Source organism: Octopus bimaculoides, chromosome 14, assembly GCF_046866305.1.
Source record: "Octopus bimaculoides isolate indiv1 chromosome 14, ASM4686630v1, whole genome shotgun sequence".
Taxonomy (NCBI): Eukaryota; Metazoa; Mollusca; class Cephalopoda; order Octopoda; family Octopodidae; genus Octopus; species Octopus bimaculoides.
Window position 1 is genome coordinate 1539358 of NC_142941.1, and position 24009 is coordinate 1563366.

The 24009-nt window shown below is 38.9% G+C and overlaps 1 protein-coding gene across 3 annotated transcripts in view; it reads right to left on the reverse strand.

Moving 5' to 3' along the window:
• Nucleotides 1–24009, reverse strand: part of LOC106873243 (protocadherin-18) — a 113341-nt gene that overhangs the window by 2313 nt on the left and 87019 nt on the right. For 2 of the 3 annotated variants that reach the window (XM_014920521.3, XM_089362132.1), the window contains exon 3: nt 2754–4567. In XM_014920521.3, the coding sequence (XP_014776007.1) occupies nt 4550–4567 (18 nt within the window). In that variant the 3' untranslated portion in view covers nt 2754–4549. Of the gene's footprint in view, nt 1–2129; nt 4568–24009 lie in introns of those variants that run through there. The other variant, XM_014920522.3, reaches the window with a different exon arrangement.

Consider the following 24009-nt stretch of genomic DNA (forward strand, 5'->3'; position numbering starts at 1 on the left):
TTGGCCAATGCACACCATTATTAATTAGAGAGAAATATCGTTTTTTGGCTTACAGACTTGTGTCAAAGAATCAGGAATTTAATGAGGTACAACTTGCCACGTTTTATGTTTGAACAAAGTGGGATTAAAATCTTCTTTATTGTTGTTACTAGTCTTACGGTCATCATCATCGTCATTACTATTATCATTGTTTTTGCTGTTATCTAAACCGGGATTGCAGAAACACTACAATGTCTTTATCAGTGTTAAGAGTTATGTCCCTTTGAAGCCTTCTGATGTTGGTTGCATCAACAACCGAGATCAGGGTCGATTCAATTAGTTACACCTTGTCTCCCACTACTAAAACGTTTCTTTAGAAATCATCATCATCATTTATTATTAATATTATTATCATTTCCTTTTCATTCCTGCTGAGCAGCACTCAACAGCAACCCTATTGAGTGCATGATGGAGATCCCCTTCTGATGAGTCACATAGTGCCATGTCTCCTGTGAACACCAGCTGACTGATTCCACATCTGCTGGTCTTGATACCACTTCCAACCTAGCTATGCAAGTCAAATCCTGTCCATAAAGATTGTGAGCAGGAGAAGTGAGTGTCTAAATACTCGCAGAGAATTTATCTGAACACAAATACTTTGGGCATTCGTCTGGAGATGAAAGTCTCCATTTATCCCTATGGGGGCCTGCTTAATGTACTCTACATGTGAGTGGAGTTCCACTGCAGCAGGTGGGGAAGTTCAAGTATCTTGGGGTCATCTGCATGAATGATGGAAGACGGGAGGATGAATTAAGTGCAAGAATTGCAGGAGTTGGTGCAGTAATGGTGCCAGTTCAACATTCGGTCATCAGAAGATGGGATTTAGATGTAAAAAATCAAACTTGTTATCTTCAATTCGGTATTTGTACCTACCCTTACCTTTGGTCATGAATCTTGCGTAATGATTGAAAGACTATGATTGCATATAGAAGCAAGGTGGGGATTTCCACCCAACAAAGGGTTGTTGAAGTAGCATTAATCAATAAAGTGCATAGCTTTTGTGGCCAAGTGGTTAGGCTGTTGCACTCATAAGCACTAGATTGTGGGTTTGACTTCCTGACTGGGCAGTGTTGTGTGTTCTTGAGCGAGACACTTCATTTCTCAGTGCTCCATTCCCCTTTCTATCAGGGGGGAATGTTGATCTGCTCACCTAGCCAGCAGGGTCACATCATTTGAAGGCTGAAACAATGCAAAAGCTCATTGTGACCAGCGATGTGTAGCATCATCTGACAGTCTGGTTGGTCACGTGGTCACATGATAAAGAGAAATGGTAAATGCTGAGAGAAGGGTAAACCTATAACAGAAAGTTCTTCAGAATCTGGTTCCTGTTCACTGGGAGATCTAATTAAGTGATTAAGGAGGTTGAGGAGAAGTTTAAGGGTTTGTCATCTGTTTGCAACAAAGAATTTTTGTATGAAAATCATGGTAGTGAGGTATGTAATGCTACATGGTGGTGAAACCTGGAATATGGCATGTGGAAGATCTGTGATATATGGAGAGACACGGGGTGTGATCTGTTGTATGTGTAATATTGTAGCTACATGGTGGTGAGAAATGTGACTGCTTTTGTAGAAATAAACTGAGAGAATGATCAAATATTCAAGCCATCAGCAGTCAGAGCGATGTCCTTGAAGATGCAGACACGTAGAGGATGAATGGTAATGAGTGTTGAGTCCTGTATTCATTCAGAGGTTGTGGCAATGAAAAACTGAGCTACACAAGAAAGGATGGTGTAGTTAAACCTCACAAATAAGACAATACAGGGTCTTGAAGACCAATGTGTTAATATTGAAATCGGTTAAAGCACAGAGCCAGTGGAATTTTTACCATGTCAGGTAAAATACGTAGCATTTTGTCTTTCTTTACTCTCTGAGTTCAAATTCCACTGGGGTCGGCTTTGTCTTTCATTCTTTCAGGATCAATAAAAGAAAAAAAATACCAGTTGAGCAGTGAGGATGATAAAATTGACTATGCTGGAAAGTATCTTGGTGTGTGTGTGTGTGTGTGTGTGTGTGTAGGTAAGAGTGGAAGTATAGTGTGAAATGTAGAGAGTGAAATTAAAAAGAAAGAGGAGAGAGAGAGAGACTTACCAACAAGACGGAAGGAGGTCTCCGTTCTGTGGTCGATGTTATCCACTCACTCTGTGATTCATATTGTGGGTAGAACTCGGCTTTTGATTCGATCACCTGAGTATTTCGTCGACTCACCTCAGCCGAATGACCTGATGTGGGGACAGGTTTCTTCGTCTGAGTTATGTAATGACTTTTCTCCCTGTCCGATGGGATTGCTGTACTGACACCAGCCCTTGGAGAGCCGTGTCGGTCATTGTTACAGCGGACAAAACAGAGTGTGATGGAAACTACAAGAATGACTGAGAGTATTACAGCAATGGCTACAATGATTATGAACCATGTAAGATTGATCATGTTGTCAGAGGAGGGCTGAAAGTTATTCGACACCGAAGTCTTATTACTGACACTCAGTGTTAGAATGATGGTGGTGGTTGCTGTCAGAGCTGGTGTGCCACTGTCTTTCACAAGAAACTCAAGTCTGTAGGTGCCAGCATCGTTTTGGTAAACTGTCCGTGCATAAGACAGAACTCCCGAATAAGGGTTTATTGAAAATAACTGTTTGTTGTTGCCACCAACTATTTCGTATCGCAAGAAAGCATTTAAATGACTGTCCCTGTCTGAAGCCCTTAATACAGTGATCTCTTTTTTACTTTGGGGATGATAGCTAACATCAAATCTAAATGGGTCCATACTAGGGAAGGTAAAATAAGGGGCATTATCATTCTCATCTAAAACCTCTACAATCACATTGGCTGTGTTATTTAATGAAGGATTCCCGTTGTCTTTGACAAATACTTGGAACTTATAAACATTCTGTTGTTCTCTATCCAGTGGTATAGTGGTTGAGATAAAACCATAATCAGTTATCTGGAATGGTATCACATGTTTGCTGGTACTCAGCAGAGAAAAAGTCAGTTGACCTCCAGCTCCCATATCAGGGTCAGTAGCATTTATAAAACCAATGGGAAAGTTTGTTTTCCCATTTTCATAAGTCAGGAATTTAAAAGATTCTTTTGTAAACTGTGGCTGGACATCGTTGACATCCATCACTTCAATGGAGAACTGTCTCTGAGTCTGTAAAGGAGGGGACCCTTTGTCTTCGCAAGAAATTGTTATGTCATACCTATCTTGTTTCTCTCTGTCAACAGGTTTCTTTAACGTAATTTTATATTCTTTTGATCCTAAATCTAAAAGAAGGAATTTATCATGGTGTAGGCTACATTCCACCTCACCGTTCTGTCCAATATCATTGTCAATAACACTGACATAAGCTATGAAACTGCCAACTTTGATCCCTTCAGAAATGGCAGCAGTATTCTCTCTCAGCTCAGTGACAAAATTCACATCAATTACAGGTGGGTTATTATGTTGATTGATCACATTCACCATAACGATGGCTGTGGAACTGAGAGGGGAACTGCTGCCATCTTTGGCTTCGACCAACAATTTGTAATTTTTCTTTCGTTCTGATGATAAATTCTTTGCAATGAAAATCTCACCAGTGACATTATTCAACCAGAAATGGGATTTAGTATAAGCTGATGTTTCAGAGCTGAAATGGTATGTAACACGACCATTCTCTCCGGAATCTAAATCTTTGGCAGTCAATGTAATAATGGGTTTATCTCTTTGAAGTGCATTTCTTATGGAAACATTGTAAATATCTTTACTGAATATTGGGAAGTTGTCGTTATCATCAACAATAGAGACATGGATATTTAGCAAGCCCTGGTTTGGAGGGTAACCGCCATCTTTGGCAATTACTTGTAGATTGTATGAGTCCTTTGTTTCCCGATCAAGACTTTTGGTGAGAACAATACCAAGTTTGGAACTGCCGGTTATTCTTTTCTTTACCGACAGCATAAATGGTGCCTTGTCTTTGGTTTCTAATTGGTATGTAATCTTGGAGTTTCGAACCCCAACATCCCTATCTATAGCATTTGGAATAGCTTTCAACATGCCTTCTTTGTCCCCTTCAGAGAATTGGATGTTGGCAAACTTTTCAGGAAATTCAGGTCGGTTATCATTAACATCTTGTATGACAACTTTAATCTTCAGTACTTTCATAAAAGTTTCAGCTTTTCGAACTGCCACTTTGACTATTTTGGAACATTCCATTTTATATGAACACAGGGACTCAGCATCTAGTGATTGTGCTGTGTGCAGTTTACCTTTCTTGGTCACATTGAACAAGCGGAAACTGTCTGACAGTCTTTGTTCCAACTGGCTGAACGTTATAAGATTGTGATCTTGGAATGGTATTTTGTCCATCAAGTGTAAGTCTGTAGCGATGTCTCCCACATACGCTCCAGGTCCCTTCCCTTCTTCCACATGGTAGGTAAGATCTACACAGAGGCAGCAGTGAAGAACCAAGGAAAGTATTGCCGCTGTGTGAAGGACATCTTTTCTTTTTATTCTCTTCATCACTAAAAAATTGGTCAATGAAGGAAGGTCTTCTGGAACGACAAAGGAAAAAAAAAAAAATAGAAGAATGTTACGAAAGTTGGCAGAGTAAAAACGAAGGTTCATGTTGTGATTCTCAAAAAAGTAGATATTTATCTCCAATTAATGTTTCAATATTTCACACATCATACGAGCCATCACAACACCATGAACATACCTTTATACTTTGTGTATGTGTGTGTGTGTGTGTGCATATGTGTACACAGGTGTGCGTATCTGTGTGTGTGTGTGTGATGGTGGTAAACAAATATAAGACAATTTCACATCTATTAATGCAATGTGCAACATCACATATACAATTGTACATCAATATACTTACCCAAATGCATATCTACATTAAAATATATTTATCTGTAAGGTGGTGAGCAGGTACAATTGTTAGCACATCAGGTAAAATGCAGAGCAGCATTTCGTCCACCTTTACGTTCCGAGTTCAAACTCCACGAAGGTCAACTTTGTCTTTCATCCATCTGGGGTTGATCAAATAAGTATCAGTTGAGCATTGGGGTTGATGTAGTTGACTTATGCCTTCTCAACTTCGAAATTGCTGGCCTTGTGCCAAAATTTGAAACTTATATGCACACATACACATTTATGAGAACAAAATGAAAAGTGAGAATTTTGGTGAGAAGCCATGTGGTATTGGTTTACAAGTTTAGCTGCTGACTGACCAGAAGTAGAGAATAAAGAGTAAAGAGTAAAGTAAACAGGGTTTGATAGGAGAGTGATTGAGCAGACTAATGTCTGTCAGTGTGCATGGTTCATTGTGTGCCATGTGTTAGTTTGTCTAGGTGTTTCTTTTTATATATATGTTTGTGTGTGTGTATATATATAAAAGTAATATTTGGGTAAAACCCTTGTAGAATACTGTACAAATCTCATCCCACAGTTATTGGCTACCAGATATCATCATACAATGGAATTGCTCCAGCTACTGGACATACATCAGGGATTTCATAGTATCTGTAGAGTTTATATAAATAGATAGAACAACTTTCATTATTGAAAATCACTAAAATTGTTTCAACCCACTTTTACATTCATAGTACATTGGTGAGATGGTATAATTAATGTTGTGTAATCACCATCATCCATTAAGGGTGCAAGATGCACTTCTTCACTTGACCATACTGTCATTGCACTCAGGCTGTGAATGAATACTCACAAGTGTGTTATTTTCAGCAATTTTGCAAATGAAACTAAACCCACAGAAATGGTGAAGGACAAAATGCAATTATAATCAAACTCCCCAAAAATACAGAAATAAAGAAGAAAGACAGGACTTGGATGGAGGATAGGGATTACACAGCATGTTAATTATATCATCTTACCAACACGCTTCACTTCCTCCTCCCTTCTCCCCTGACCCCCTGTTATTCCCCTCTCCCTAATGCTGCTCTCCCTCTCTCTCTCTGCTACCATCCTCTCATAATCCTTTCTACTAAAGGCACAAGGCTTGAAATTTTTGGGGAGGGGTTAAGTCGATTACATTGTCCCCAGTGTGCAACTGGTACTTATTTTTATCAATCCTGAAAGGATGAAAGGCAAAGTCAACCTCGACAGAATTTGAACTCAGAACGTAAAGACAGATGAAATACTACTAAGCATTTCGCCTGGTGTACTAATGATTCAGCCAGCTCACCCCCACCTTATTCATCCTCTCACAACAACAACAACAATAATAATAATAATAATAAAGTTTTTTCTACCATCAGACTCTGCTCTTTCATCTTTGTCACCTACAAGTTGCCCCTTGTATTAATGGCTCCATTACAACCTTGCAAATGTTGGTAAACCAAACCATGTAGGAGCAATAGAGGGGCTGAGAGAGATCTCTAGCCTTGTTATTGACTAGACAACTTTTGTAGTTGCTAGTGCCATGGGAAACTGCTCTCAGTACGCTTTATAAGATGGCTGCGATTCAGAAGGGCCACAGAAGCCATGTGATGGCTTAGATATTGGAGCAAGACATGGTTAGCTGACCTGTTGCATTCTGTCAAACCATCCAACCTGTGCCAGCATAGAAAAATGAATGTAAAATAATGATAATGACGATGATGATGATGATGATGATGATGCGTGCAAGTTAGTGTCTGTGTGTGGCACATTGGGTCTGATGACTCACACATACTAAGGAGTGGATAGAATATATTTAGGCAGATTTTCTACAGCTGGATGCCCTTCCTGTCACCAGTTCTGCCTCCAAGCAATGTAAATATTTCCCCATTGCCCGGACATGTTCTCCACAGAATTTTGGCAATGAATGATAGGATTTTGTGACACCTTGAGCAAGTGATTTCTACTAGAGGTTTATGAGTGGATCTGGCAGATGGAAACTGAAAGAAGCCTGTTGTATGTGTGTGTTTGTATCTCCTTATCTTGAAATCATGCAAAAGATGTAAACAAATATCACTATCCTACAAAGTATGTCATTGACTTTCAATGAAAAAACGGTTATTAAAATGATGAACATGATGATGATGATGATGATGTGTGCAGTTAACTGGCAACAAATATATCATCTGACTGTATTGTGTCTATTATAGTACAGTATATATTGTGTATGCACTGGTGTGCATATATATATACATATCCAAATTTAAGGAATTGAGTAGATAAAATCCAGGTTATATATGGATTTGGGATCTTACTTTTACACACATATATATATATATGTGTGTTTTCTGAACTTTTTCCTCTGCCTTAAGCAAGGTTTTTTTTCATAATATTGATATTTATATACACCTTACAGGTAATTTTCAAATCACCTTAATTATCCAGCTGGTAACAAATATTACACCGTTATATTTTGAAAACCAACCACCCAATCGAATTTAAATGCTTATTCGTGTATTATGAATTACATCACATGTAATCACATGTATTACATGTACCATCACAATTTTGATTCAGTTTTTATCACAACTGTTCGACAAACAGGAATGTGAAACGCAGATTAGCAGTCTTGCCATAATTTTGCAGCTTTAATAAAAGTGTGTATGTATGTACACACACACACACACACACACACACACACACACACACACACACACACACGCACACACACACACACGCACGCACGCACACACACATATATATATATATACGTGTATATATAGATATATAATTATATAAATATAATTATAATTAAGGGTACTGAGAAAACAGCACCTATATGCTAGAAATAGGCATCAAATGACTCTAAAACCACATCATTTTGATGTGGTTTTTGCTGTCTACACACACACACACACATATATATATATACACACACACATACAAATATTTATATATGTATATATTATGTATACATGAGTGTGTGTAAGTATGTATGCATGTACATACATATATGTGTACATATATATGATGCCAATTCTTCCTGTCTGTTCAATTCTCAGACACAAAGTCATAGCACCCACTACCTGTTGAGTTGTTGTGCAATCTGATTAGCATATCACTTAGCTGAACTAAACTGTACTGTGCAAATTACCGTACGTCTCTCTGTCTGTCTGTTTGTCTATCTTACACACGGACCCATCTATAATATCTAGAAACATCTACACATAACATTTCCACACAGCCATGCACATATCTACACATACATCTACACACCTGCACACACACACACACACACACAAGTACACACACAAGGCATACAGAACGTTTGAGTAGATGTGAAGAAAGCCGAACAAAGCAACAAGATAGTGATAATTCTATAATTTATATCAACCAATCATCTCGCTAGCTAGATTAACTGCCAAATAATGATAGTGGAAGAGGCTGTAGTAGTTAAAGATGGCAGGTTCGCAGTAAATAACAACAAACACGTCTTCGTATATTTCTCACAACAGCAGCAACAACACCCTTTCAAGTGAATAAATACTGTGTGTCATTTTCTTTTCCTTTTTAGCTGTGATTCTTGATATTCAACACCTCTTCTCTACGTGGGTTTCCCCAGTTGGGCCAACATGGCTGTCTCTCTCTCTCTCTCTCTCTCACTGCTATTGGGACATTGTTTATCTAAGTATTCGTTTCAGCCTGTGAAGTATTTTCCACATCACCCATCGTATAAAAACCACTACCATTTCACACACACACACACACACTCTCCCCGATCTGTGGCTCCCCATCATCATCATCATCATCAAGCATGCAACTACCATTACTATTGTTCTCACCATTACAGTTTCTAATTCACCTTTAAACCACAATGATACACTTTGCCTGCCACTCTTCATGGCCTCTCTAGCTCAACGCTCCTGGTACTTTGCTATTTTCTCTATACCTCTCACATACACTTTCTCATCATCATTATTTATTATTTACTATTCATCATCATTATTATTATTATTAGATAAAGGGTGAGCTGGTAGAATTGTTAGCATGCTGAACAAAATATTTAGTGGCATTTATGTTCTGAGTTCAAACTCTACTGACGGTGGCAGGTTGACTTTACTTTTCATCCTTTTGGGGTCAATAAAATAAGTACCAGTTGCATACTGGGGTCGATGCAATCGATTCCCCCATTTCTCTTAATTACTGGCCTTCTATCAAAATAAGAAAGAGGGAGCCTTCTTCTTCTTCTTCTTCTTCTTCTTATTGGTGGAATTGTGGGAAAGCATTGACTTTGATTCTAATTTTAGCAAAGTAATTTTTTTATTCCTTCTCCAAAGACTGATTAATGGCAGAAGGTAGTTGATAGGTCAGAGACGGTAGGGACTTCAGTGTATGCACCTGTACACAACACTGCTGCACTACTGCACAAGTAGCATAACAGTGGTAGCAGCAGCAGCAGCAGTAGTAGTAGTAGTAGTAGTAGTAGTAGCAGTAGTGGTGGTATGTGGGGAGAGAGAGAGAAAGAGAGAGAGGCAACATTGGTAATGGAGAGAGTGGGGAGATGTGGCATTCAGTTTCTATTTATCAAGAATTTGGAGTGTGCCATGGGGCTTGGAGTGTGCCACAGCATGCTGTGGTATTCTCAGAAATCCTGCGATGTGTCACAAAACATGCTTTGATATGTCATGACATACCTGGCTCTGCCATGGCACTCAGTTGCCTGTGAAGAAACAATGAGATGCATCTAAGATGGCAGGATGTAACATAATGTGTTGTGGCACATTGTGGCATGTTGTGATACTCCATGGTGTGTTGTGACATAATTGTGGTGTTTTGCGTTACACTGTGGCATACCAAATGACACTGGTGTATTCTATGAGAGTCTGTAATGTACCAGAATCCATTGTTCTGATGGTGTTAAGCTCAAACTCACCCTCTGACCAAACACATTCCCATTGTGACCCTTCCATCTGTTTCTATATCTAGCACTGCAGAAGACAATGTGTCCCCCTTTCCTTAGGATGGCTGATGTGATGCGAAGGCATTTTGCTGCTATTCCAAGCAGGCCAGGATGACTCCATTATGGCTTTGTCATGGGGGTTTCTCTTGTACTCCATGTTGCACACAGCAAAGTGTCATCAGTGTGTGTGACAGTGTGCCACAGAAACAACCTGGATACAAAATAATATCATTCAAGGTCAAGTGATGAAGATCCATGGGTAATGAGTCTCCCCTCTCTCTCCTCCACTTCTACTACCACTACTGCTCCTTTCAAGTAGTTAGGACTCCTCTCAACAGTCACTTAATTTGCTAGAAATAATAGCTACACCTCTTTCTCAAACCTACGTCCAATTGTGGCCTACTAGGAATAGCAGCCAACACTCCCTCAAATCAAACCCTACCATAATCTTCTCTCTCTACTACACACATTCCACCCCCTCAACATCTTCCATCTGTGGAAGGTTCCCATCCCCACCCCATATTCATGGAAAAATCAACCCCTTGCAACCCCACATGTTGGTGGCAGGAGACCAATAAATTTAAAGGCCACTGTCCCTCTTTTGTAAGTAAGTTGTAAGAAAAGAAAAAAAAAACAGATGTCACATTTACACCTGAACAATACAGTCATGATGATGACAATGACAATGATGATGAGACAGGAATTCGTAAATCATAGATCACCCTCATGAATGTGCATGTATTTGTGTGTGTGTGTGTGTGTGTGTGTGTGTGTGTGTGTCAGTCCATACAAAGATGACACTGTGTTCATCATCTGAAATTATAATAATGCTAACTTTGAAAGAACTAATAAGTGATTTATACAACACTTTTAAATTGTGGATTTGTCAGTTACCTTCAATGTAAACTAAAATACAGCTAACTTTCTAAGTCCATCACTTAGAAATTGGAAATCTGAATGATGGCTGCTGCTTTAGTCCACTGCTTATGAACAGCTGACATTGTGATACATCCCCAGTGAAGTCGTTTTAAACAAGAATTTTAATGGTTTCAGTTGTAGGACTGTGGCCATACTGGAGCACCACCTTAACTTATTTTCTATTGGTTTTGTTGTCATTTTATGCTGGTCTATGATTGAGTTTGTAGCAGCTGACCTTCCCAGAGTCTATTCTTGAATTCTTGGCTGTTCTGCTGTCATCATTAGGAGTTTATTCAATGTCTTCCTTTTAATGCTTCTGATTTGCTTTTAATCGAAGATATTTTACTGGTAAATGTTCTTCATAAGCCTTGCTATGTATTCCTTCTATCATGAGAATCTGAACTTTTAGTGTACTAAATTTCACATTGTTTTTTTATCTGCTCCTTAATAAATGAGTTTAGCTCATTTTAGAGTGTGACAGTATCTTCTGGAGTTTGGATAGCCATCAATATCATTGTCATTGGCATAACTCATTAGGTTGGCTGAGTGTACTTGTGTTCTGATGATGATAAATAATAATGGTCCTAGAACCATTCTCTGAAGTATACCACTTATTAAAGGTGACTTGGCAGAGAGAAAACAATTCACAGCAACAGATTGACTCCTACTGTGCAGGGAGCCAAAGAGTCATTTTTTGAGTTTTCCGGCAATACCAAGACCCCTTAACTTATGACAGATGATTCCATGAACAATCTTGTCGAATGCTTTGGCCAAATCAAGGTAGATGCAAGAGATTATTGAGAACGGTGTTATGCTGCTGTAATTGTTGTGTCATCTCAGAGGCTGCTTTCTTCAAGATATGTAATTATTTTTTTTTCACAGACAATGCAGTCGATAATTTTAGATGTGTGAGATGTGAAAGGAACAGATCTGTAGTTTTATGCTTCAGCCCTCCTACCTCCCTTCTGTATACCTGTTACTATTGCTATATCATGCAACTTTTGAAATCGTATCTTTAATGGTTTTCATGTTTTTAACAGTATGGCTTGGAGACTATCTGGTCGGGGGACTGAGTTTGAATCTAGTTCATTAATAGCCGTAAATACATCATCTTTCATAATATCATTAAGTTTTAGATGTGTCTCTGCAGTTGGGTTCTGGGGATCAAAGAATTTGTTTGGCATATGAACTATTTTGTTAAGCATAGGTTGGGAAGATGCACTGTTATACTGAGGACGCAACAGTGTGCATATTTGTGATGAATTATTGCTATATAGAGAAGGCGCATGGCTTAGTGGTTCGGGTGTTCAGCTCATGATTGTAAGGTCATGAGTTCAATTCCCGGCGATACGATGTGTCCTTTATTTCACATTGCTCCAGTCCACTCAGCTGGCAAAAATGAGTAGTACCTGTATTTCAAAGGGCCAGCCTTGTCACACTCTGTGTCATGCTGAATCTCCCTGAGAACTACGATAAGGGTACACATGTCTGTGGAGTACTCAGCCACTTGCATGTTTATTTCATGAGCAGGCTGTTCCATTGATCATATCAGCTGGGACCCTCGTCATTGTAACCGATAATCTGGTTATGTGTAGCTGATTTTTCTTTAGCAAAGTGGAAAAAGAAATCGGGAACAGATTTTATATTTCCCATTGTTCAGTGTTCCCTTAACAAAATTTCTTTTCCATGAGATAGTTTTAGGTCCAGTTCAATGTTCTTTATTTTCATATATTTTTTCTCTCTCTCTCATCAGTTGAAAGTGTTTGATATTTTTTCTGCTTTGTTGGTTTGCTTCTGGTGAATATCAGGGAGACTCTTGAGTTCTGGTGAGAGTCTGGACCAACACTGCTACTGTAAGGGATGTTTCTACTGTGGATTTGGTGGTGGCTTGGAGTCCTGCTTGTAATAGTGATCTCAAGTTCCTGGAAGAAGAGGGAAGGCACAGTCATGCTGTCGATATAACCTTTCCAGTTGGGAATAGCAGCAGATTTTAGGATTCCAAGGTACACATGTAGAAGCTACTAAGTGTGATTTAGTATTTAGTGGTGGTGTAAGAGGTTTGCTTTGGTGTTGGCTTGAATTGCTTATATGAATTGTGCTTTGTCCCAGGTAAATGGGTGAAGTTGCGGTCACTGCATATGCATAGTCTCTTGTGTTGAAAATAGTGGAAATAGTGGCATATTTTGTGTGTTCATAAATTTTGTTCTATTTACGGTTGCCAGATTTATCATGGAACTTTGAGGTGGACAGTAAGGGGAAGACAGTAGTGATTCTTCACTAATTAAAGTAATAGCAGCAGACCACCTTTGTTGATTGTAAGCATGTTGTGTAGCCATGAGTCTGTGTAACAGTATAACATTGATATATGGATGTGGAGGCAAAAAATACATGAATGTGTCTGCATGGATGTGTTCAATTGTATGAAGTGTGAGATCAGAAAAAATGTACAGTATACTCACAGGTCTGAGATGATAGTGACATGAAGGTTCTCAATAAAACTGCATCTTTCACAAGAGTTTTAATACTAATCTTGAGGATTTTGCAGGCACTCTTAATTTGTTATGTGCTTCTCCACACAATATATATAAAATTATTTCAAATTTTCAGAGTCAACTTTATCTCCTGACGATTACAAAATCATGAACTTTGAAAGTTTTTCATTTGATTACATCAACCACCAATGCTTGAATGGTACTTATTTTATTGGTCTCAAAAAAGGATGAAAGGTAAAGTAGACTTCAGTAGAAGACAATTTCTAAGTCATAATGTGAAATTGTGGTACAACAGGTAACTAAACAAAGATTACATAGAGAATTGGAGGAAAGAGATGAGGCTGTACGATGGCAACAAGTCATCTAATAGGAAGGGTGGGGGTGGTCGCAATAAATGTAGTTGCTGTGAGAGAAAGAAGAGCTGTGATGATATTTTGGGTTGCAGGTTCAATATCAAGCAAGACAAAAGATTGATCTTTGTTTGGAATCTATGCTTAACCATGACAAATTCAATTCTCTCTTCCCTTTCAGATTGAAATCCAGAACCTCTTTCCTTCCCTCCCACTATGTTTAATTAAAGTACCATAGATAAGCCACCACAGATAAACCTTCTACATTTTTTCAAGCTACCATATTTAAGCTATTATACTTATATTTCTTCTTTCACTAAATAAACCCTGCGTTGTGATTGGTAACCTTTTATCATACAATCTGCACAGAGAGTTTCTTTCTCCCTCAACATTTTCTTCTCCTTTATTCTGTCTCCTTTGTATTTGAAACCCCTGCTTCCATGACTAATTCGTTAACCAATGTAATGGAACGCATCACCTTCTCTTAGGTTTAGCTAATCCTGTACCAATATCTGTATAGCTTTATCAAGCTATACACAAACAAATTAGTGGGGATGAGAATACACTTACCAAAGGTGTATTACTTTAGGTACAACAGGGCTTAGGTCGTCAGTTACTTTTGTAGAGTTCACTCAGATTCGTTCCACACTCACTGTTTTCGTTCTCCTCCCGGAAGCCCCTTTCTTTCCTGCTGACCAACTCCCTAGCTAGCCCGCAGCAAAGAATCTGTCCACAGTTCACCTGTCACGAATCCTTCCTTACATCTGCCCAATACAAAAACTCTTCATTCTCTCTCTCTCTCCTTTTGACCCATCTCTGATCCCAATACTTGTACACCCATACTTGACATTGGTTACGCAATAAAAAGTTCTGACTACTCCTTTTCCCAACTGAATATGGCCACCCCTCCAGAATACAGTACAGTTTTATGTTCTTTGTCTTCACTGGGTTTACTTCCAGAGCATGGGGGATTGTCACAGGGATTTCAGCTGTAGTAATCTGCTATGTGAATAAAGTACAAAGTCCACCTTAGATTTTTACAAGAGGTTGTACAGGATTATGCATGGAAATGCATAAACTCTGTACAAAGACTGGACTGTCTCTTCCTATAACTACTACTATAATGGCCTCTGCTCCTTCAGACTTACTGTAAACTCCACAACTGATCTACAGCACCACTATGTCATTATACCAAACACCTATAATAAAAATGACCCATCACTACCGCCACCACCACCACCACTCAGTTATATAGGGATCCTAGAAAGGTCTGGAAAAGTTATAGACTTGCTTTTATTCTCCACTGAATACATACACAACCACACAGACACATGCATGCACACACACATACAAACATGTCTGAGCGTGTGTGTATCCATACAAAGATATTTACATTATACATACATATATACTCAGGTTACATATAGATACATGTCACAATATAGATAGACGTCACAATACATTACATGTAGATACAAAAAACATACACTCATACACACACAAACAGACAGATATTGAATTAGATAGATAGATAGGTAGGTAGATAAATAGATAGAGAGGCATATAGATAGCTAGATGGATTACCTCAGGGAGGTAAATACCATTAAATCTATAACTTCACTGAGGAGGCCTAGTAAGGCAGAAACCTGCCATTGTATTTACAAAAAAATACCATACCACCACTAGATGTCTCAATTATTTATAAATTTGGACTTCAGGATTGTTTCCCTTGTCATTCTTGACAAGAATTATCATTAACACTAATGATTTTTTTACGTTACAGGTGCAACAGAAATTGATTAAATACTATCCCTGGCCAACTACTTTATATATGCATGTTATTGAACAGTTAATTATGTGTGTGTGTGTATATATATATATATATATGTAAAAGTGCGTCATTATTCAGATAATTTATACACAAGGCATAACGTGTGTCTGGGTAGGAAGGGCTATGAATCACTGCTGCTGGAGATGGTGGGCAGCAGCTCAACCTGCTAGAAATAGCAGTCAAATCTACTTACAAATTTCAAATGATCATCAGTGAAAAGACAAACACATTGGACAATGTAGTCCAGGTGGATTGTGCCAGAGTAAAAGACAAGAAGGTCATGGCTGGAATCTTCAGGTCATAAGCTTGCTTGATCTAGCCTTGACCTGGCATTGAAAAACAACACATCATACAATGCATGTAACATGCAAACTATTCATATATATATATATATATATATATACACACAGTTGGTCATATACATATGCATATACATGCAATACCCCACTCCACACAGAAACACAGAGATTTGACAAACAGTAAAACAACAATGAACTCCTTAAATCAGCAGAAACAGCCACATATATAAACACGCACACAGCCAACTACATCTAAACACATGTAGCACACTTGGTGTATACAGACACGAACACACACAGATACATCTATGTATCACCATATATACATCCACAAAACACTGTGCAGTCACATGCTATCACAGGTCTCTCCGTTCAATAACAACTTCCTCATTCTACACCCACCTACACAGCGTGTATGTGCGTGTGTGTGTATACATAAGCACACACACACACACACACACAAGCCTTTATAAATATCTATCTTTATATATACTGCATTGTACACTCACAACATAACATACATAAAACGCACAATGTATATATATTTACTATATATGCAGATACAAATATTAAACCTAGGCACGACACAAACAAACTCTACATTCAGTCATATGAGAAAACATACACACAGTATATGCATAAAATACAGTTACACTCTCTATTACACACCCAAATGTACACCGACTGTCTATATAAGAGCATCAAAGATTTCTTCTTCACTATTCATAATACTCCATCTTTACTAGCACCCATTATATAAAGAAATGTGTGTGTGAGTAGACACACACATATACCTGTACGTATGTATATACAATCTTGTTAGTAGACAATATAGCATCGAGGGTCTTTCCATTCATCCTCCCCCTCCACACACATATATATGCACATATATACATACATATGCACACGCACACACAAATATATAAATATATATTGAAGGATAGATAGAGAGACAGACAGACAGACTGATAGAGATAGATAAATAGAGAGATAAACAGACAAACTGAGAGACAGACTGACAGACAAACTGATAGAGAGAGAGAGAGAGAGAGAGACAGACAGACAGACTGATAGATAAATAGACAGAAAGATGGAGAGAGATTGATTGATTGATTGGAGTCTTCTATCTTTACTATATCATACGATATTCTACTACAACCATCATCGCCGCCACCACCAGCAACATGACATCCAGTGGCACTACTACCACCAGTGCCACATCCAGCGGCACCACCACCATCACTACTACCACTACCACCAATACCAAGACACCAGTTCCTGCAGAATTAATTACAATACACTGTGTTCTCTCTGAAACAATATCTAACCCCCCCTCTTTCCTCCTCCTCCTCCCCAGTTCTTCCTATGTTATCCGTCTATTTGTCTATTGATTCTGTTTATTGATTTATCTACCAATGTCTGTCTGTCTGTCCCTTCTCTCCATTCATTCAGTCTCTCTCTCTCTCCATTCTTCTCTCCATCCAGTTCTTTCTCTCTACCCCATCCAGCTATTCATTTTGCCATCTATGGACTCACATATCTATCACTCCAGCCATCCAGTTTGCTCTCTCTCTCTCTCTCTCTCTCACCATATATATATATATATATATTTATACATTCATATCCATATATATCTATTGACCTACATACATTGCTCTCTCTCTCTCTCTCTCTCTCTCTCTCCCTGCCCATCTCTCTACTTGTCTGCCTCTCTATCAGTCTCTCCATCTACCTCCACACACACACACACCCACCCAGCTGTTTATCAATCCACTTCAGTCCTTCCTTGTCCATTCTATTATCTTTCTTATCCGACCAACAATATTACTGTGGCAGGATCTAGCGTATCATTGCTAAACACACACACACACACACACACAATTTAGACACACCAAGCAACGCATATACACCTACACACACACACACACACTGCACAACCTCGTCTTCCTCTTCTGTTCCACACCTCTTGTTATCCCATCAACAACAGCAAAGACTATGGCAGCCAACGATAGCAGCCACAGGACTACAGCAACAACAAGAGTGAAGGACAACTGTAGTAGTAGTGGTACAGTGGTGGTGGTAGTCTTCATCGCCATTGTGGTACAGTGGTGGTGGTTGTCATGGTGACGATAGCATTGCAGTGGTTCTTGGAGTAGTAGGAACAGCAGTTTTGACAATAGCAACAGTAGTATAGGCACATTCCCACCACTACAGCAGTACTACTACAGTAACACTACCACTAAGCTGTCACCACTAGAATAACAAGCTTGCTACCACAAGCAACAATACTAGCACTGCAGCAGCAACACTACGACACCACCACTACCACAACACAACAACCATACCTCTATCTGATTACCACCACCACAACAGCAACACTACATAAGCCATCAAGGGAGCCACTATGTGGATACTTGATATGTTAAAGATAACAGCTAAATTTCCCTCAAAACCACATGTTGTCATTGTAAAGATTATATTAGGAAATGTAGTGTGATGAACAACTATGTCTGAAAAACGGATGGGATGGTTATGGCTGGAAAGCCTTTGACCAACAGCTGTAACTCTGCTGACAACCACTACCACCAGCGCCTGTACCATCAACATTGCAACAGGCAGTAAACTTGCATTGGTTGGCTGATGCTACATGAAAAACATGCAACAGTGCCACCATTGATAAAGCAGTATGACCTGGTAGCATGCAGCCTTGATTGTTTTAGGGGTCTTTAGAGTCACAAATAGACAGAGACATCCTCTTGGCCTGATTAAACTTAATCAGGCAAAACATACAGGATGTGACAGATGGAGGAGAGATGGAACTGCATCAGCACTTGGGTGGTTCTCTCTTACAGCTGAGTAGACTGGGGCAATATAAAATGAAGAGGTAGGACTCTATCTAACCCAGGAATTGAACTGACAACTTTTTCATAAAGATAGTTGTGTGATGATGTTCCACAATATAAACTAAAGAGGGTTTTGGGGAAAGCCCTGTTTTTCCAACGAAGGGCCAAACCACCCCAGCTGGTTGATGTGTACATACATACATACATATACACTAGACATTTAATACTGAACTGATAAGGGAGTCGTCTGACCTGGTAGTTATAGCAGCTAAATCTCCCTCACCCCATTCACTATTGTTTTATAAAAGAGAAAAGATACATTAGCTAATGTGGTCAAAGAAACCCCTACAGAATAAGGGGGCTTCATCAGGATTGTCTTTGAGCATCAGTCTGCTGAATTAAGGCTGACCTGGAGTTAAATAACTTATGACGAGATGATCCGATGTGATGTGGCTGGACAGAGACTAAAGCTACCTCAACATTGTACTGTTGTTATTTATGGCAGATGTTTGTGTGTGTGTATGGGATAGTGACATATATATTGCAGTGTGATATGATATTTTCAGAAGCAATACATGTGTCAGTGTGTTTAAACTTATGTCTATGCATGTTAGTTCATGTCTCATGTATAATATATACATTGATTTGTACACATTGATATATATGCATATGTACATACATGTATTATATATATATATATATATATATATATATATATACATGCGCACACATATTGAACTGAGTTAACTGAATGGGGATGGAGTTCATCTCAAGTCTTGGGTTTCATGCTACTGAGATCTTTACGTGAGAATTGTTACAACTTGGTTTGGTGGAATATATACATGTATGTATGTATGTATGTATAATTTAAAAGTGCAGTGAAAAGCACTACACTTTACCAAAATGCTTGGGTTCAGTAAATAGCTCCCTACTTCACTCCTATGCAACGCACATTTTGGCAACAACCATCACATCACATGATAGGCTAGTTATGCAGAGTTTGGCCCATTTTACATATTAATAAGAAATGCAGAAAATGCAATCTGTGTTTTTAAGCTTTATAAAGTGTACTGCAAGCTAATTGTTGCTTTATGCAAGCCACTTGGCCAGTTGCATAATCTAGTTCGTTGGTTGTCTCAGTTTTAGCAGCAAAGAATACAATAAAATGTTTGTTGTTTGTCCTTATATATATATATATATATATATATAATACAAATAATATGTGAGTATATGCATATATACGTACATGTATGTACATACCTACATCTACATGTATATATCGATGCATATCCGGGTACAGGACGTCACAAGAAAACGTGGGCAAAATGAATAACAGAACATAAACAGAGCACAGAAAAGACACAGGCCACATAGAGAACATTTCCTTCATCAGCTGCCACCATTCTAAAACTAAGTGTTTCGAAGAGTTAGGGCAGGACGCATTGTTAGAATGGCTCTTCCCATGGAAACAAATTAAATTTGTAACACGGAGAAATATAGTGGCGAACAGAAAACACGACGAGAAAACGAAACAGTGAAAATAAACAAGAAGGAGTATAAGGCCAGACGTGAAAAAAATATATATGTGTGTACGGAACGCTGTGATGTGACGAACTTAAAGGAAGAGAGAGGAAGAAAGTTTGTGTGAGCTTGGCAGTAGCCAAGATAAGAAAGGACGTAGAAGCCGGACACACGTGACCAGCGAGGGGTAAGAAGGAAGAGTGTAACAGTATCTGTGACACAATGTGCCATCACACCACATAAACACTATGTAACAGTATGCGACAGTGACATGAGGCAGTTACAACAATTTCTCTCTGATCCGATGTCCACAGTCACATCAAGTGAAGCCACTAAACCACATTCTCTCCTCCCTCCCCCCCTAAAAAAACTATTAATTTTCAAAAGTTACCACTACCACCACAACTACAACACTGTAACCCTTACTACAACACTAAATCTACCACTACATCACTACACCCTCTACTGCAATATTGTGTCTCCCACCACACCACTGCAGTCACCAACACACCATTACAGTCATTTGTGCACCGCAACTACACGAAACACGACAATACTACAACACTGCAACCATTACCTTGCCACTACATTGACCACTACACTACTACAGCCAACACCACACTATGACACTGTAGCACTGCAACCAATATATTACTCAGTAAGTTAAGCAGGATGTAGTAGAGCAACTGCTCTCAGTGGTGACTGAGTGACCTGGAGAGGAACATGACAGACAATCCACATGGCTACCACTACTGATAAATTATAACAAGTGACAGAGCATCTACATATACAAGAAATAGCAGCCATATCTCCATTGAATTGCACTCATTGTCTTTAAAAAAGGAAGGACACATTGTATGATTGCATATTATGTTAGTTACAGTTGGAATGTCATTTAGCCCCAGGTCAGTAGAGGCTGACCTGGGGCTAAACAACAAGTACCATCACCACCAATAAGGGAACTTGTTAGAAATAACAGTCAAATCTCCCTCAAGATCATACTCCACAGTCTCAAACTATGAGGGACACATTGGATAATGTAGTCTTAGATACACAATGTTTGAATAAAAGACAGAATAGTCACAACTAGAAAAGATTCGATGACAGGCATACTGGATCAGTGCTGACCTTGGGCTAAACAACTAGAAGACACATTAAACAGTGTAGTCCTAGATACACTGTCTGAACAGAAGACAAACTGGAAACAGGCAGGATTGTCATGACTAGAAGAACCTTAGATCATAGATCTGTTGGATCCTTACCTACCTTGGGCTAAACAACAACCAGGTTGGTTACATTAGATCATGTAGTCCTAGATACACTATGACTAAATAAAAAAAAAATGAGATGGCTGGGTTTGGAAAACTTTTGATTACAGATCTGTTGGATCAGGGCTGACCAGGGGTTAAACGTCATCATGACAGATCGTTCACACTATCCTTCTGCTCAGAAATATTCCCACTGGAAATCATATTTTCATTGGAAACATCACTATTGGCATAAACGAGAGTCAGTGGGGGGGGGGGGGGGGAGAGACAATAGTAACAACAACAAGAGTCTCAACAAGAAATATCTTGTTTACAAAAGTTCTGAATGAAAATCTTCCACCAAACCTTAGTTGCAATTTATGTTCCTAAAACTAGCTGAGTGATTTACAAAGTTATTTTACTAAATTCTTTGTTATATTTAAAAGTAATTGAAAGAAACACAGAGCATCTCGACAGAAAATATGGTAACAAACGGGTTAACCTGACCCACTTTATCAAGGTTTGATGAGGGGATAAACCCAGGTGGGTGGTGATTGAGAGGGGTTGGCAGAAAGGGACCAGTAGAGAGAGAGATCAGAAGCATGGGTCACTAGGAAAATGAAGAAAGATGGTGAGAAAAAGGGAAATGCTGAAAGGGTTATCAAAGATGACCAAAGAGGAACCAGCAGAGCAGAGACCCCGGCAAAATGTGAACAGGAGAAAAGTGAGTACAAAAAGGGGACTTAAGAAAAGGGATAACAGGGAAAAAGGGATAAAAAAAACAAGAATGTGAAAAAGCAGGACACAAAAGTGTAAAAACGAGTTAAAAGGAAATACATTAACATAACAATAGATTTGTTTTTGTTCCTTTTTTTCCTAATTCTCTCCTTAAAATTACAAAGATCCATGGGACCATTTGTTATGGCTGCTGTTGTTTAACCATAAGTCAGAAGAGTCATGAATAAAGGTATTTCATCCATGACCATCCTGTCTTAAAAAGACCACTGCTATAATAATATTTAGCTCTCCTTGTGGAAAGAAGGGGACAGAAGCTCAATGAAACCCTCCTCAATGAAACCCTGGCTTACTTTTTAGCTATCTCCTTCATGTAGTCTCTCTTTCACTCAAGTCACTGAGGGTGAGAACGCACACACACACACACATATACAGACACATATACACATACATAAATTTCAGGTTGGTGTTTAGCATGCTGGAAGACCACTAGGAGTGAGGCACCCGTTAGCTTTTGTCAAAGTCTGCCCCCTAAGGGAAGGTCATTGCTGATATAAAACCAGATAAGCAAGGAATGGCATTGAATATTTTGGGGATCTTTTGTTTGCATTCGAGATCATGGCTTTACTGAAGACATCTTTGACACAAATACCACAAACCATTACTAATCTGGAACCCATTTGAGGAGGAGGGGGTCATGTTTTCCTTGTTATGAAGGGCTAGGTGGGTGGGGGTTGGGTGCAGTTGACAGATGCCAGTAACAAGTGGCTCAAGAATGAGGGAATGATGACTGGAATTATAGAATGAGAATGCTGAGTGCAGGAATTACAAGTAGATCTAATTCAATCCCTTATAATGTAGGCCTTTTGTTAGACAAGAGAGTGAAAGTTATGAGAAGGGAGAGGACGTGTTGTAGTAAGTTCCCTTGTTATACAATTGGGGTTGGATGCAGTGAAGAGGAGAACAAATGGATGTCAGGGAGATGAGTTGGGTGGATAGATTTAATAACATCCCTAAGTATGGCTCAGTGAACTGAAGGAGGGGTGAGTTACAGAGAGATGAAAGGGGTGTTAAAGAGTTTGGGAGACTTGACAAAATCTGCATAAACGTGTGTGTGTGTGTGTATAGATGTATGTAGTTGTTAAGTACATCCAGCTCCATGATGGGAGGGAAACTCTAGGAAGACTATAGCTAAAGTAGAAGGACAAGTTCAAAGCTCACCTGAAAGTGACGAAGATTTCTGCAGAAACATTTGTAAAAACTGTATAGAATTGCAATGAATGGTGACTGACTTGCTATAAAACCACAAGGAATTAATGCATCTTGATAATCTAGATAATCGTAAAGAACTGAGATCAAAAACAAAGTGTCAGACTGTGATGCCAACCACTTTTTATAACATTCCTTTCTGATGTCCAATCTGTGGACTTGTCTGTATATCGTTGGAGGGATTAAAGTCTTATGAGAGACATTCATAACAGAACTAAAGCATCAGAAAAAGAAAAAAAAATGCTATTAGACCTTAATAGATCAGAATTAAAAGGAGAATCCATCATTATTATTATTGAGGGAGAGAGCAGCATACACCATCAAAGTGACACTGGGATACAAATATACGAAACTTAATATAGCCATCATGAGTACCCGTCTGATCAAGGTACACCAGACACATGCAGCACAGTCACATATGTGCGACATGGTAATCTCGTATCAAGGTAAACAGTGCATTACCTTGCAGGTGGGGGTCCAGTTGGAATTTTCTTCAGGTTGAGTAGCCCAGCTCACTCAAAAGGTCCCTGAACAAGGGTTGTTTAAGGATGTTGAATGAAACACCCATGTTTCCAGAGGTGAATTATCTAAACCCCGAAGAATTCCTCTCAACACATGGCTATGATGCTCCCCC